The sequence below is a fragment of the Pongo abelii genome, chromosome 19 (genome assembly GCF_028885655.2).
Source record: "Pongo abelii isolate AG06213 chromosome 19, NHGRI_mPonAbe1-v2.0_pri, whole genome shotgun sequence".
Taxonomy (NCBI): Eukaryota; Metazoa; Chordata; class Mammalia; order Primates; family Hominidae; genus Pongo; species Pongo abelii.
Genome location: NC_072004.2, coordinates 8,613,481 through 8,625,939, shown reverse-complemented (window position 1 = coordinate 8,625,939; position 12,459 = coordinate 8,613,481). Strand labels below are relative to the sequence as shown.

General features: G+C 47.6%; 1 protein-coding gene across 1 annotated transcript; it reads left to right on the top strand.

Moving 5' to 3' along the window:
* Nucleotides 1–1,730: 1,730 nt before the first annotated feature.
* LOC129051003 (speedy protein E4-like) lies at nt 1,731–9,747 on the top strand. The gene is made up of 7 exons (XM_054535408.2): nt 1,731–2,233; nt 3,022–3,252; nt 4,073–4,131; nt 4,904–4,989; nt 7,006–7,174; nt 7,298–7,401; nt 8,268–9,747. Exons 1-6 carry the CDS (start codon nt 2,125–2,127, stop codon nt 7,355–7,357), a joined length of 714 nt encoding a protein of 237 aa, XP_054391383.2. The 5' UTR covers nt 1,731–2,124; the 3' UTR covers nt 7,358–7,401; nt 8,268–9,747.
* The last annotated feature ends 2,712 nt before the right edge of the window (nt 9,748–12,459 follow it).

Here is a 12,459-nt window from a genome sequence, read left to right as displayed (position 1 = left end):
TCCTAGTTGAGATCCTTAGGCTGAAAGGCTGGTATTTGCAAAGCACTTCTTTTCCTCCAAACTCAGCCTCCGAACTAGCTGGGACTACAGGTGTGTGCCACCACACCAGGCTGATTTTAAATTTTTTTGGAGTGACGGAGTCTCACAACGTTACTCAGACTCGTCTCCAACTCCTGGGTTCAAGTGATTCTCCAGCCTTTGCCTCCAAAATTGTAGGGATGACAGGCATGAGCCACCATGCCCAGCCAATAAAGCCCCTTCTGTTTCACTCTAATGATATTTTTGGTGCATACCTAACAGCCATTGTTGTATTCACCTGCATCACTGAAGGAAAAGAGAAGGGGAGAAGTGACAGTTTTATTTTTCCCTGAACATATCAGATGAAACCTGGACTGTTTAGCTCATTTTTAGACAATGTATTCACATAATTTAAGATGGCTGCCTTATTGTAGCCTGTCTACAGAAGGTGCCTAGAAGACAGAGGAATATGCAAAACTGGCTTGAAGAGTGATTAATCAGAACTTTACGTGGTACAGAAGAGAAATGTTAATGGCAACAGAATATTGATCTTCTAATGTTTGAAAGCCTATTAAATAGGAGAGAAAGATGATTTTCTGTTTTGTTGTAAAAGGATCCAACCGGTTCTGATGGTTGAAAGCATCGTGAATGCGAAGGTCCGCTCAATGTAAGCAGAGTTTCCTAACAGTTGGACTTCCACAGTGACGGGATCTGCCTCTTCATTCAGTTGTGCCTTTCCCATCAGCGAGAGACTCCTAGGAGCCCATTAGGAAGCTGTGCCAGAACTCACAGGTTCTTTGGATGGTATCTGAGATAGTATCCAGCTCTTATATTTTTATTTGTTCTTAAAAAAATATTTTTGAGACTGAGTCTCACTCTGTCCTCCAGGCTGGTGTGCAGTGGTGCAATCATAGCTCACTGCAGCCTCAAACACCTGGGCTGAAGCAATCCTCCTGACTCAGCCTCCCAAGTACTGGGACCACAGGTGTGTGCCACGATTCCTGATTACTTTGTTTATATTTTGTAGAGATGAGGTTTTGCTATGTTGCCCAGACGAATCTTGAACTCCTAACCTCAAGTGACGCTCCTGCCTTGGCCTCCCAAAGGAGTGAGATTATGAGCAGGAGCCCCTGGGCCTGGCTGAGATTTTTCCCCTTAGTCTTCTTATACACAGGATATTTTATTCATAAAATACATAAATAGTAGGAAAATTTTGGGGTCAAGTGAAATAGATATGTTGTAATAGTTGATATATAGACCAGAGTTCCTTAGCTGAACTGGAGGGGAAGGCTTTAGGTGATCCATGGATGCCCTGAACTTGTGGACACCATTGAAGATCTGTACGAACCCATGGACAGTCTCCTATGATTTCCATTACTCAAAATGTCTCTCGGACTCAAAGATGCCTGAGAGCAAAGGATGCGTGCTCCCCTAGTATAGGATCCAGGATAGTGAATACCAGTAAACATTCAGCAAAAACGCTTTGCCACATTGAGTACTTCGACGTAACGTCTCTATTCAACAAGTCAATGTACCTGGGATCTCCTGTATATGTTAACCTCACTCTTGGAAGTTCTCATCATTCTGCTTACCCTAAATTTCCTTCCACCTTCCTCCCTCTCTCACCAGACTGGACTCTGAAATGAGAAGGAGAAGTGGGGAGGAGAGCCCAACATCCCTCAAGTTTAGAGTGGAGAGGACACAGCCTCTGCTGGGACAGGGAAAAGAGGAATGCGGAGACCCTGAGGATGCTTTTGGACAATGCACAGAGGTTGGGACATTCCCAGGAGATACCGTTCACCCCAGATCTCCAAGAAAAGAGATCAGTCTGGCAGTTACACGTGTTTTTCTTCAAACTGGTTGCCAGGTTGGAACGACCGATGACATCAGAGATTCCGACTCTCCTGATTGGAAGGACCGGCCTCTGGGTGCTTGGGAGCTCAGGTGGACAACAGCAACTTCTCAGAACTGCTCTTCACTCCTAACTTCTCCCGAGCCTCCAGAAGAGAAACGCGCTCTTCTGGGTCCAAACGGAGTCTGGAAGAAGGCTTTGGACAGAACAGGGACTAGGTTCTGTGGACAGAAACAAAGCGTTTGGGAGAGATTATGGCCAGTGGTCAAGCGCATCCCCCGTTTGAGGAGGAGAGCCCCCAGCCTAGCACATCAGTGCGGTCCCCCGAGGTGGTGGTGGATGATGAAGTGCCAGGAGCACCAGGTGAGGTGACTGGAGGGAGAAGCGATGGGAGATGATTGACTGAGGAGAGGGAAGGGGGCCAGTTACTGGGAATCTGGAGCACCTGAGTAGCGTGTGTGGGAAAGAAAGGAGGGACTCAGGAAGCCAAGGATCGGGGAAGGAGGGTGCAGGGAGTGGGGCCAAGCATGGCCACGTGGAAAGAAAGTCTGGGGAGCAATGAAGGGGGTCAGGAGATGCGCTCAAAAGATGAGAGAGGAAGGCCAAGGCGGACGGATCACGAGGTCAGAAGATCAAGACCATCCTGATTAACATGATGAAACCCTGTCTCTACCACAAATACAAAAATGAGCTGGGCATGGTGGCGCATGCCTGTAGTCCCAGCTACTCAAGAGGCTGAGGCAGGAGAATCATTTGAACCCAGGAGGCAGAGGTTGCAGTGAACCGAGATTGCGCCACTGCACTCCAGTCTGGGCAACAAGAGGGAGACTCCATTTCAAAAAAAAAAAAAAAAAAAAAGAGAGAGAGAGAGAGAGAGGAGACAGAGCTCAAGGGAAGTTTTCCGTTTTTCTCCAATTGAAAGTTCTTCTCTGTGATGAGGAAATGTTTTGAGGACAGAGAGCTGGAGGAATGGGGAGGTGAGGGAGAGGCAGATGGGGATCAGCAAAGGAGAAAGGTGGAAACATGGCTCGGAGAAGCCGACAGTCTGCGAGGCTGGGGAGGATGGAAGAGTAGTTTGAGGTTCCTGGGTCGGGGCGTCTAAGGTGATCAATGGCAGAAACATGACACCATGGCCTGGTTTCTTCACTCAGCCCCTTGGGTAGATCCCAGCCCCCAGCCTCAATCCCTTGGCCTGAAAAGGAAGATGGAATGGTCAGACGAATCCGAGGAGGAGCTGGAGGAGGAGCTGGAGTTGGAGCGCGCCCCTGAGCCCGAGGACACCTGGGTGGCGGAGACGCTGTGTGGACTCAAGATGAAGCTGAAGCGAAAGGGAGCATCCTCCGTGCTCCCTGAGCACCATGAGGCCTTCAACAGGCTGCTTGGTAGGAGGATACCCCAAAGAGCACCTCCAACCCTGTCCTTTTAAAAAAGTGGAATCTTTCAATAATCACACTTTCCCAGTAAGAAGAATATGCCCTCCTGGGGGGTGAGCACTCCATGCGGGAGGAGAATGCTTAGGAGATAGAGGATTGGGCTAGTCTTAATAAAGGTCTGCACTTGAAATAAGAAGGCTTGGTTTCTAGCCAGGTGCAGTGGCTCATGCCTGAGGTCTTGGCACTTTGAGAGGCTGAGGAGGGAGGATCTGTTGAACTCAGCAGTTTGAAGTTGCAATGAGCTATGATTGCACCACTGCACTCCAGCCTGGTTGACAGGGAAAGACCCTGTCATAAAATACATAAAAGAAAAGAAAAGATAAAAGAAAGCTCGGTTTCAGCTGTACCCTCTGAAACTCTATGTCTCTTGATGACTTTTCTAAACCTAAGTGTCTCCATCCGTGGAGGGGGATAACAAGGCCATGGGCACACCCAGCTGTGACTATCTCAGGAAGCAATGATGGGAATTCTATTATGACTTCTGCGGTGGTCCCTTCCTGTCTGATGGGAGGACATCATGGCTTATTCACAGCTCTTCATCCTGTAGACTCTGACACCAAAGGCCTCCTTCGGCCTCTCCTCAGGGGAATCTCAGAGCGGAAGCCTCCCTCCTTGTCCAGTGAAAGTTCTTCTCTCTTCTCCCATCCACCTAAGCCTTGGCCACAATCCTGAGACTTCCCCCAGAGGGACACAGTTCTCCTCTCTGCTCTGTTGCTCCCACAGCAACCCTGTTCCGCTTCTCACCCTGACACAGGCTCTCTTTTCACAGGGGATCCTGTCGTTCAAAAATTCCTGGCCTGGGACAAAGACCTGAGGGTGTCAGACAAGGTAAGTTTGTTCTCCACTCCACTGTGTTCCTGTTTTAACACACATCCTGGGGGAGGATGCAGCGTCTAAACCCACAGTTGCTCTCTTCTCTCCCTCTACCATCTCCCACCTGCTGATTCCATACTCTTGGGCGCCCACGTTTTGATTTTTCTTTTTTCAGAAACAGGGTCTCGTTCTGTTGCCCAGGCTGGAATGCAGTGGTGCCATCATAGCTCACTGCAGCCTCAGCCTCCTGGGCTCAAGTGATCCTCCCGCCTCAGCCTCTCCAATAGCTGGGACTCCAGGTGTGAGTCACCGCCCCCAGCTATTCTAGGTCTTCTCATCATTTGTCAGCATCTCCCTCGGGGCTCTGGTAGCCTATTGCATAGTTGATGGGTGGCCGCTGCCTCTGCACAGGGTCCTTTGGAATCCAGGCCGTGGGCCAGTCTTGAAACTCCTGACCCCTATCCTCTCAGATCTCTGGGACAGTCCTTTACCCCAGCTCACCAAGACCCTCCTGACATTAGCCACCCTAGACACACTCCCTCCAGTGATCCCATTGGAGCTCATCATCATGGGAGCATCACAGACCTCCCTTCCTCCGACTTCCTGGATTTGCAGCTGACTTTGAACACTCTCCACCCGCAAGCCCCCAATGAGCATAGTCACCCAACACTGAGGTTCCTTCTGTGATAGACAACCGCGCCCCAGCCCCTGTTCCCTTATCTCCACCATCTTCCTCTTCCAGGATGTGACCAACCTTTGTCTCTCTCTGTTCCCTTCTCTCCATCAGTATCTCCTGGCTATGGTCATAGCGTATTTTAGCCGTGCCGGCCTCTTCTCCTGGCAATACCAACGCATCCATTTCTTCCTGGCTCTGTGAGTAGTTTGCTGCTTCCCACCTGTCAATATCCCACACCCTGGGACAGTGGACGAAGTGGGATTCCAACCTTCCATCTATTTTTTTACCCTATTTCTCCTCTTTACTCTGTATATAAAAACGATAAGATTATACTATGGTGTTCTTAGTCTGTTCTTTCTAAAAACAAACACAAATGCAGTTGACAAATAGTAGAATCAAACAAAAGGAAACATAAACCCGTCCTAAGGGGAAAGGAAAGCCGTGGACACGACCCTGCTCCCCAAGCAAGCAGCCATTTCTGGTTCTCTCGTCTCTCTCCTTCCCATATCAACACCAAGTGCAATTTTCCATCCTCCTCCTCCAGGTTCCCATGACAGGGGCTGAAATTCAGGTCGTCCTTGCATAACACGGATCCATCATCAAATACTCCCTGCTGGGGCTTCCTGCGAGTCCTGCCCCAAGCCAGGGGGCTTCCTAGTGCTGCCTGAATAGCTTTCCAAAGCACAGCTCCCACGCCTTCACTGCCCACCTGAACAACTTCCTTAGCTGATTTGTCTCCAAATGGAGGCCCGGGACCATAGGGCGAATTCAACCCTCTCTGCAGTCCTTCTACCACCAAACCTGCCTACCATCTTCATGTTTCATTCTTTGCTTTCGCCACTCCTCCCAAATGCCCTCCACTCCATTTGGATTTTGTGTTTTCTCTCTGGATGTCCTGCACACATGTGGATCTGAAGGGAATGGCCCATTCCTTAAAGTCAGTTCAACCCCACAGCCTTTGCGATGCCTCCCTGATCTTCCAGCTTCTGCATCCCCACAGCACTTTAGTGACATCCTAGGACGATGTGACGTTTTGGATTCGTTTATCTGCCCTCCTTTTCCTCAAACCCATCAGACTAGACCCCTGTTGAAGGCAGGGTCTTGTCAAAATATCAAAGATTTGTTTTTGTTTTTACCAGGGATTTGCTCTGTCCCTCAGGCTGGAGTGCAGTAGCCTGATCGTAGCTCACCGCAGCCTCCATCTCCCAGGCTCTAGTGATCCTCCCACCTCAGCCTCCTGAGTAGTTGGGACTACAGGTGCACGCCACCACATCTAGCCAGGTTTTATGATTTTTAGTAGAGATGAGGTTTTGCTATGTCACCCAGGCTTTTCTGGAACTCCTGGGTTCTCACCTCAGCCTCTCAGAGTGCTGGTATTATAGATGTGAGCCACCCAATTAGCCAAAATATCAAAGTATTCCTGAAACACTCAGCACAATTCTTTTCATTTTGAAAGTACTCGTATTATATTGACTCTATGGAATAATTCATATGGCATTTGCCTGTAAGATAAATCTTTCCTTCTTTCCTTCATTCATTCATGTATTCATTTATTCAACAAAACCTTATGAAGTACATCATATGTGCCAGGGAATAGGAAGGATGAGAAGAGAGTTCGCAGCCATGCTTGTTGAATTCATGCACCAAGATAAACAAAGCCCTCTAGTGGCCTTTTGGTAGGTGAGAGATGATTTACAGAAACACACCAGTAGGTTCCTGTCCTTGGGGGCACTTATGATGGAGGGGGCAGACAGGTGTGTGCATACATGTCAAGGAAAGGGGGTGTGGGAGGAACAGGGATGGGGACTAGGATGAGGTGATGTCATCTGTCTTGTGTAAGGATGGCAGGACACACCCTTAGGATAAGACTTGGGTTGTTTTCCAATTCAGTGGGGGTCTTGCCATGTTACCCAGACTGGTCTCTAACTCCTGGCCTCCAGTGATCCTCCTGCCTGGACTCCCAACGTGCTGGGATTCCAGGCGAGGGCCACCACTCCCAGCCACCACTTGGATCATCTCCTTCCTGAAGGTGTGAGAGGCGCCCTCAGCAGGTCTCTGTCCAGCGGGGCCTCCTGAGGAAGGCAGGGCTCTCTGCAGGGTGGCTGTTGGTGCTGAGCTGAGGACGCTCCCCGCACTCCTCTCTGGGAAACTGCCCTCAGGCAGGGGTCCCTCCTGGTGGGGCCCCTGAGCAGCAACCTGATCTCTCTCCCCAGCTACCTGGCCAGTGACATGGAGGAGGACAACCAGGCCCCCAAACAAGACATCTTCTCCTTCCTCTACGGGAAGAACTACTCCCAGCGACCCTTGTTCCATAAGCTTCGATACCAGCTCCTCTGTTCCATGCGCTGGAGGACGTGGGTTTCCCCCGAGGAGATGGAGGAGGTAGGTGGGGCCATATGAGGAGGTGGGGGTGGGGAGGGGTGGGGTGGATTGGAGGCTGGAGGAGGGCAGGGAGGGGTCTTCCTGGGGAGTCCCTGGCTTCTCAAGTGGTGTGTGTTTTTCCAGATCCAGGCTTATGACCCAGAGCACTGGGTGTGGGCCCGAGAACGCACCCTCATTTCCTAGAGCTCTGGGGACATGGAGGCCTGAGGTCATCGGCCTGAGAGAAGGTACGTGTATATCCTCCGGGGTAAAGGCAGAATATTCTCATCTATCAAAAAACCCGAGGAACCCAACTGCTTGATCCGGCTTCAAGCCTGGTCAACATGGTGACACCCCATCTCCACAAAAAATACAACAATTAGCCGGGCGTCCTGGTGGGCACCTCTAGTCTCCACTACTCAGGAGCCTGAGGCGGAAGGAACACCAGAGCCCCATAGGTCGGGGCTGCAGTGAGCTGTGATTCCGCCACTGAACTCCAGCCAGGATGACAGAGTGACACGAGTGACACTCTTTCTCAAAAATGAGAATGCTACCTAGGTCCAGGGAGGTTCATTATGGTTGACACACTTGAGTTACTGATTTGGGGAAAGGATTCAGTGAAGATTTGGTTGACATCTTGTGCAGCTAACCACATTTAGGACCAAGCATTAGACTTAAACATGAGAGATTAAGGTTTGGGATTAGGAATCTGGTCTGCTGGTTCCTGAGGTTGTCGTGTTAGACATGTTTGTAGCATGGTTAAAAGTTTAGATCTTCAGCAACATAAAAGGCCCCACGTGTGATGAAGTCCACAGCCACGTCCTCCAAGTGTGGTCTACTCCCTGGGTGGACCCACCCAAAGTCCTTGCTATGAAGCAGATCACTGGGGCTGACCTTGGGTGTATTAAGTGATTTGTGGAGTCAAGCTCACCAAAGTGTGAGTACCAGAATCAAAAATGATGGTTCAGAATCAGGGTTTACAATAAAGGGTTAGAGATAAAATCGGATTTATACATTGCTCTGAACTCTAGTTAGGATTGACGTGGGATGGGAATAACCTTCCTGTCTAGAGATCTCCCTCCTTGAAGTGTGACATCCTCTCTCTCACTTCCAGAACACTGGGCCCAGGGGAGATGGGAATTTTCAGCAGGAAGTTGATCGCGACGCTAATGCCAGACACCAGGAAGGGATAGAGGAGCCTCCTGTGCAGATCATCTAGAAGAAGCTGGACTCTTCTAGAAGGGGCAAAATACCGTGACCAGGTTTTCCTCCTAGGAGCCATGGAGGTACTTCTAGGAGTCAGTGGAGGGAAAGTGAGAAACCAGGGGTGTTTCTGGTTCCACCCCTTCCTGCGGCAAAACCTCCCTTTTCACGTTGCTGAATCCCAGCCTCCCCTGGGCTGGAAGCTGGAGTTCCTGTTTCCTATGGACTTGGTTGCCACAGTCCAGAGCATTTGAAGGCACAGCGCAGGCGCTCAGATTGTCACAGAATTCTTCGTAAAATATGAAATTACTGCCATAGGATTTTAAGAGATAGTTTAATAGATACTGTACATTTTATTGGTTTATTTTTCAAATGTTGGCCATACAATTATTACTAGGTTGATTTAAAAGAGTCTGGAGTTTTTGTAGTTTTGAAAACATGCTGTTCCTATAGAGTTCTCTGATGGTTGTTATAGACACATAAATATAATTTAGTGTTCATTTTTAAGAGAGGATCCTTTTTATCGTAAATGTTTTCTCTTTAAATCGTTTTATCTATTATTACATGTGCTCCCGAAGCGAGCACTCTTGTTATCTATGATACTGACCTAATATATCCATTATATGTATAGCTAGGTGGTAGTTCCCCTACATTCTTGTAAATAGAAATGTTTATTTTCTGTTTAGTGTTTGTTACTGAATTGTGAGAATTCAGTTGTGATTTTTAACATGCCTTCCGTATATACTAACATGTCCAATATATACTATACATTTTGTTTGTTTATTTTGAAAATGATGGGCGTGGCATTATTACTACATTTATTTAACTAGTTTAGAAATACAAGTATTTTTTAAATGACACTGTTCTTATGAAGTTGTGTGATGGCTGTTACACCTGTTATATACATATAAATATAATTCTGTTTTCATTTTTAAGAGAGGATTCTTTTTATCCTAAATGTTTTATTTTTAAATCTTTTTATCTGTTATTACATGTGCTGCTGAAGGGAGCACTGTCATTACCTAGAGTAGTTACATAATATATCTATTATATTTATAGCTAGGTGGCATTTCCCAGAAATTCTTGTAAAAATAAATTTTTATTGGACGTTGAGTGTTTGTTATTGAATTGTGAGAATTCAGACATAATTTTTTAGCTTGTATTGAAAGGTTCGTATGTTACCTTAAAGAGGACATGTGTTTGAAAGGAGGACAGGAGCTGTGTGTTTCAAAGAGGACAGTGCAGTGCGCTGCCTGGGAAAATGCAATAAAGATGAAGTTTTCTCATCTTCACAATGACTGGGACCATATCGGTCTGGATTGCTTATTTGTTGTCCAATGACATTTTTGTTTAATGCGGTTTTAGTTATTTGAACAAATTTATTAACCCTGGAAAATAATGCTGAATCTTTTTTTTTCTTTCTTTTTTTTTTTTTTTTTTTTTTTTTTTTTTGAGATGGAGTCTCGGTCTGTCACCCAGGCTGGAGTGCAGTGGTGCAATCTCGGCTCACTGCAAGCTCCGCCTCCTATGTACACACCATTCTCCTGCCTCAGCCTCCCAAGTAGCTGGGACTACAGGCACAGGCCACCACGCTCGGCTAATTTTTTGTATTTTTAGCAGAAGCGGGGTTTCACCATGTTAGCCAGGATGGTCTTGATCTCCTGACCTCGTGATCCATCCGCCTCGGCTTCCCAAAGTGCTGGGATTGCAGGCACGAGCCACCTCCCCTGGCCCTTTATTTTATTTATTTATTTATTTATTTATTTGAGACAAGGATCTTGTCCCATTCCCCAGGCGGAAATGCAGTGGCTCAATCTCAGCTCACTGCAACCTCCGCCTCCCAGGTTCAAGTAATTCTCTTGTCTCAGCCTCCTGAGAAGCTGGGATTACAGGTGCCTGCCACCACGCCCAGCTAATTTCTGTATTTTTAGTAGAGGCACCATTTTACCATGTTGGCCAGGCTGATCTCGAACTCCTGACCTCAGGTGATCCGTCCCCCTCGGCCACCCAAAGTGTTGGGATTACAGGCGTGACACACTGCATTCGGCCCATACAGTAAAACTATTTATGAGAAGACGGAAATATCTCGGGTTAGTTAGTAGAAATCAAATTAATGAAGTCAATGAACTCTGAGGAGACGCTTGACAGACACACAAGATAAGGTGGAGGAGGTTGCAAAGTGTGGATGTTTGCGTAACCACAAGTGTGGCTGAGCCTAGAACGCAGTTACTATTCCAGCACATGGAACCGTGAAGCTATTGTTACAGATGACCTTCATTCTAGGACCCTCGTGTCGCCAGTACCATAAACCACATGCAAACGAGGCAAGTAAGATGTGGGAGGAATTTGAGAAGCGTTTGTGCAATGTCCAGGGGTGTACTTATAATGGGATGAACATAGGGAGTTAACAAGAGTCTGCACTGACCTTGAACACTCCAAATATTCTTGGTATGGCTGCATGCACTGGCTCCTGCCTGTCATTTCAGCACTTTGGGAGGCCCAGGTGGGCAGATGGTTTGAGCCCAGGAGTTCAAGACCAGCCTGGGCAACATGGCGAAACCACACCTCTATAAAAATACAAAACTGGGCCGGGAGCAGTGGCTCACGCCTGTAATCTCCGCACTTTGGGAGGCCGAGGCGAGCAGATCACGAGGTCAGGAAATCGAAACCATCCTGGCTAACATGGCGAAGCCCCGTCTCTACTAAAAAAAAAAAATACAAAAAAATTAGCCGGGGCTAGTGGCATGCGCCTGTCTTCCCAGCTACTTGGGAGGCCGAGGTAGGAGAATCACCTGAACCCGGGAGTTGGAGGTGACAGTGAGCCTAGATCACACCACTGCACTCCAGCCTGGGTACTACAGAGTGAGACTCCATCTCAAAAAAAAAAAAAAAATACAAAACCTAGCTGGGTGTAGTGGTGCACACCTGCAGTCCCAGCTACCCAGGAGGCTGAGGTGGGAGGATTGCTTGGGCCTGGGAGGTCAAGGCTGCATCAGCCGTGATCATAGCACTGCACTCCAGCCTGGGCAACAGAGCAAGACCCTCTCTCAAAAAAAAAAAAAAATTCAAAATATTCTTGGGGACTGCAGGTCTGTTGTATCTATCTGCCAATGATGTAGTCACAGGTAAACAGACCGAATATTGCCCATGTCTCCTGTTTAGTGCCCTCTCTGCTGTTAGAGAATCCCAAGCCTAGAAGGAGGGAAAGCTAATTCTTCTGCTGACTTGGTGAATCTGCCTGTGTGACTGGCTCTTGGTCAGCCTGCCATGGATTGCTGCCTGAGTTGCCTTCCTCTCCCTTGTTGCATCCGATGAGGGTCCAACCAATCCACTCAGAGGTATTAGGATGAGTAGCAGTAAGCATGAAAAATACAGGATTACTTTCCAGAATACATAAATACCTTCTATAAATCAATAAAAATGCAAAGCAACTTGATGTTTAAGATGCGCATGAAACATGAACAGGAGACTCACAGAAGAAGAAATGGCTGTACACAGATGAGTAACTTCACCTATCAGACTGGCAAAATTTAAGAGATTGGTAATATACCATGTTAGTGAGTGTCTTAGTCAGTTTGTTCTGTTCTAACAAATTCTCATCGACTGGGAAACTCAAAACATTTCTTTCTCACATTTCTGGAGGCTGGGAAGCCCAAGATCAAGGTGCCAGGAGAGGCAGTTCTGGTGAGGGCCCATTTTCTGGTTTGCAGGCTGGAAATCTTAAACATTTCTTTCTCATAGCTCTGGAAGCCAGGAAGTCCAAGATCAAGGTGCCAGGAGAAGCAGCATCTGCTGAAAGTCAGCTTGCTGGTTTGCAGATGGCTGTCTTCCTGCTGCTCCCTCACATGGCAGAGAGCAAAGAGAGAGAAAGCAAGCTGTCTCTTTTGTTAAAAGGGCACTAAAGCTATCATGAGGGTACCACCCTTAGGAGCTAATACATCCCAAAGGCTCTATATCCAAGTACAATTATATTGGAGATTACGGTTTGATATGGTTTGTCCGTGTCCCCATTCAAATCTCAACTTGAGTTCTTATCTCCCAGAATTCCCACATGTCATGAGAGGGACCCAGGCAGAAGTAATTGAATTGTGGGGGCCGGTCTT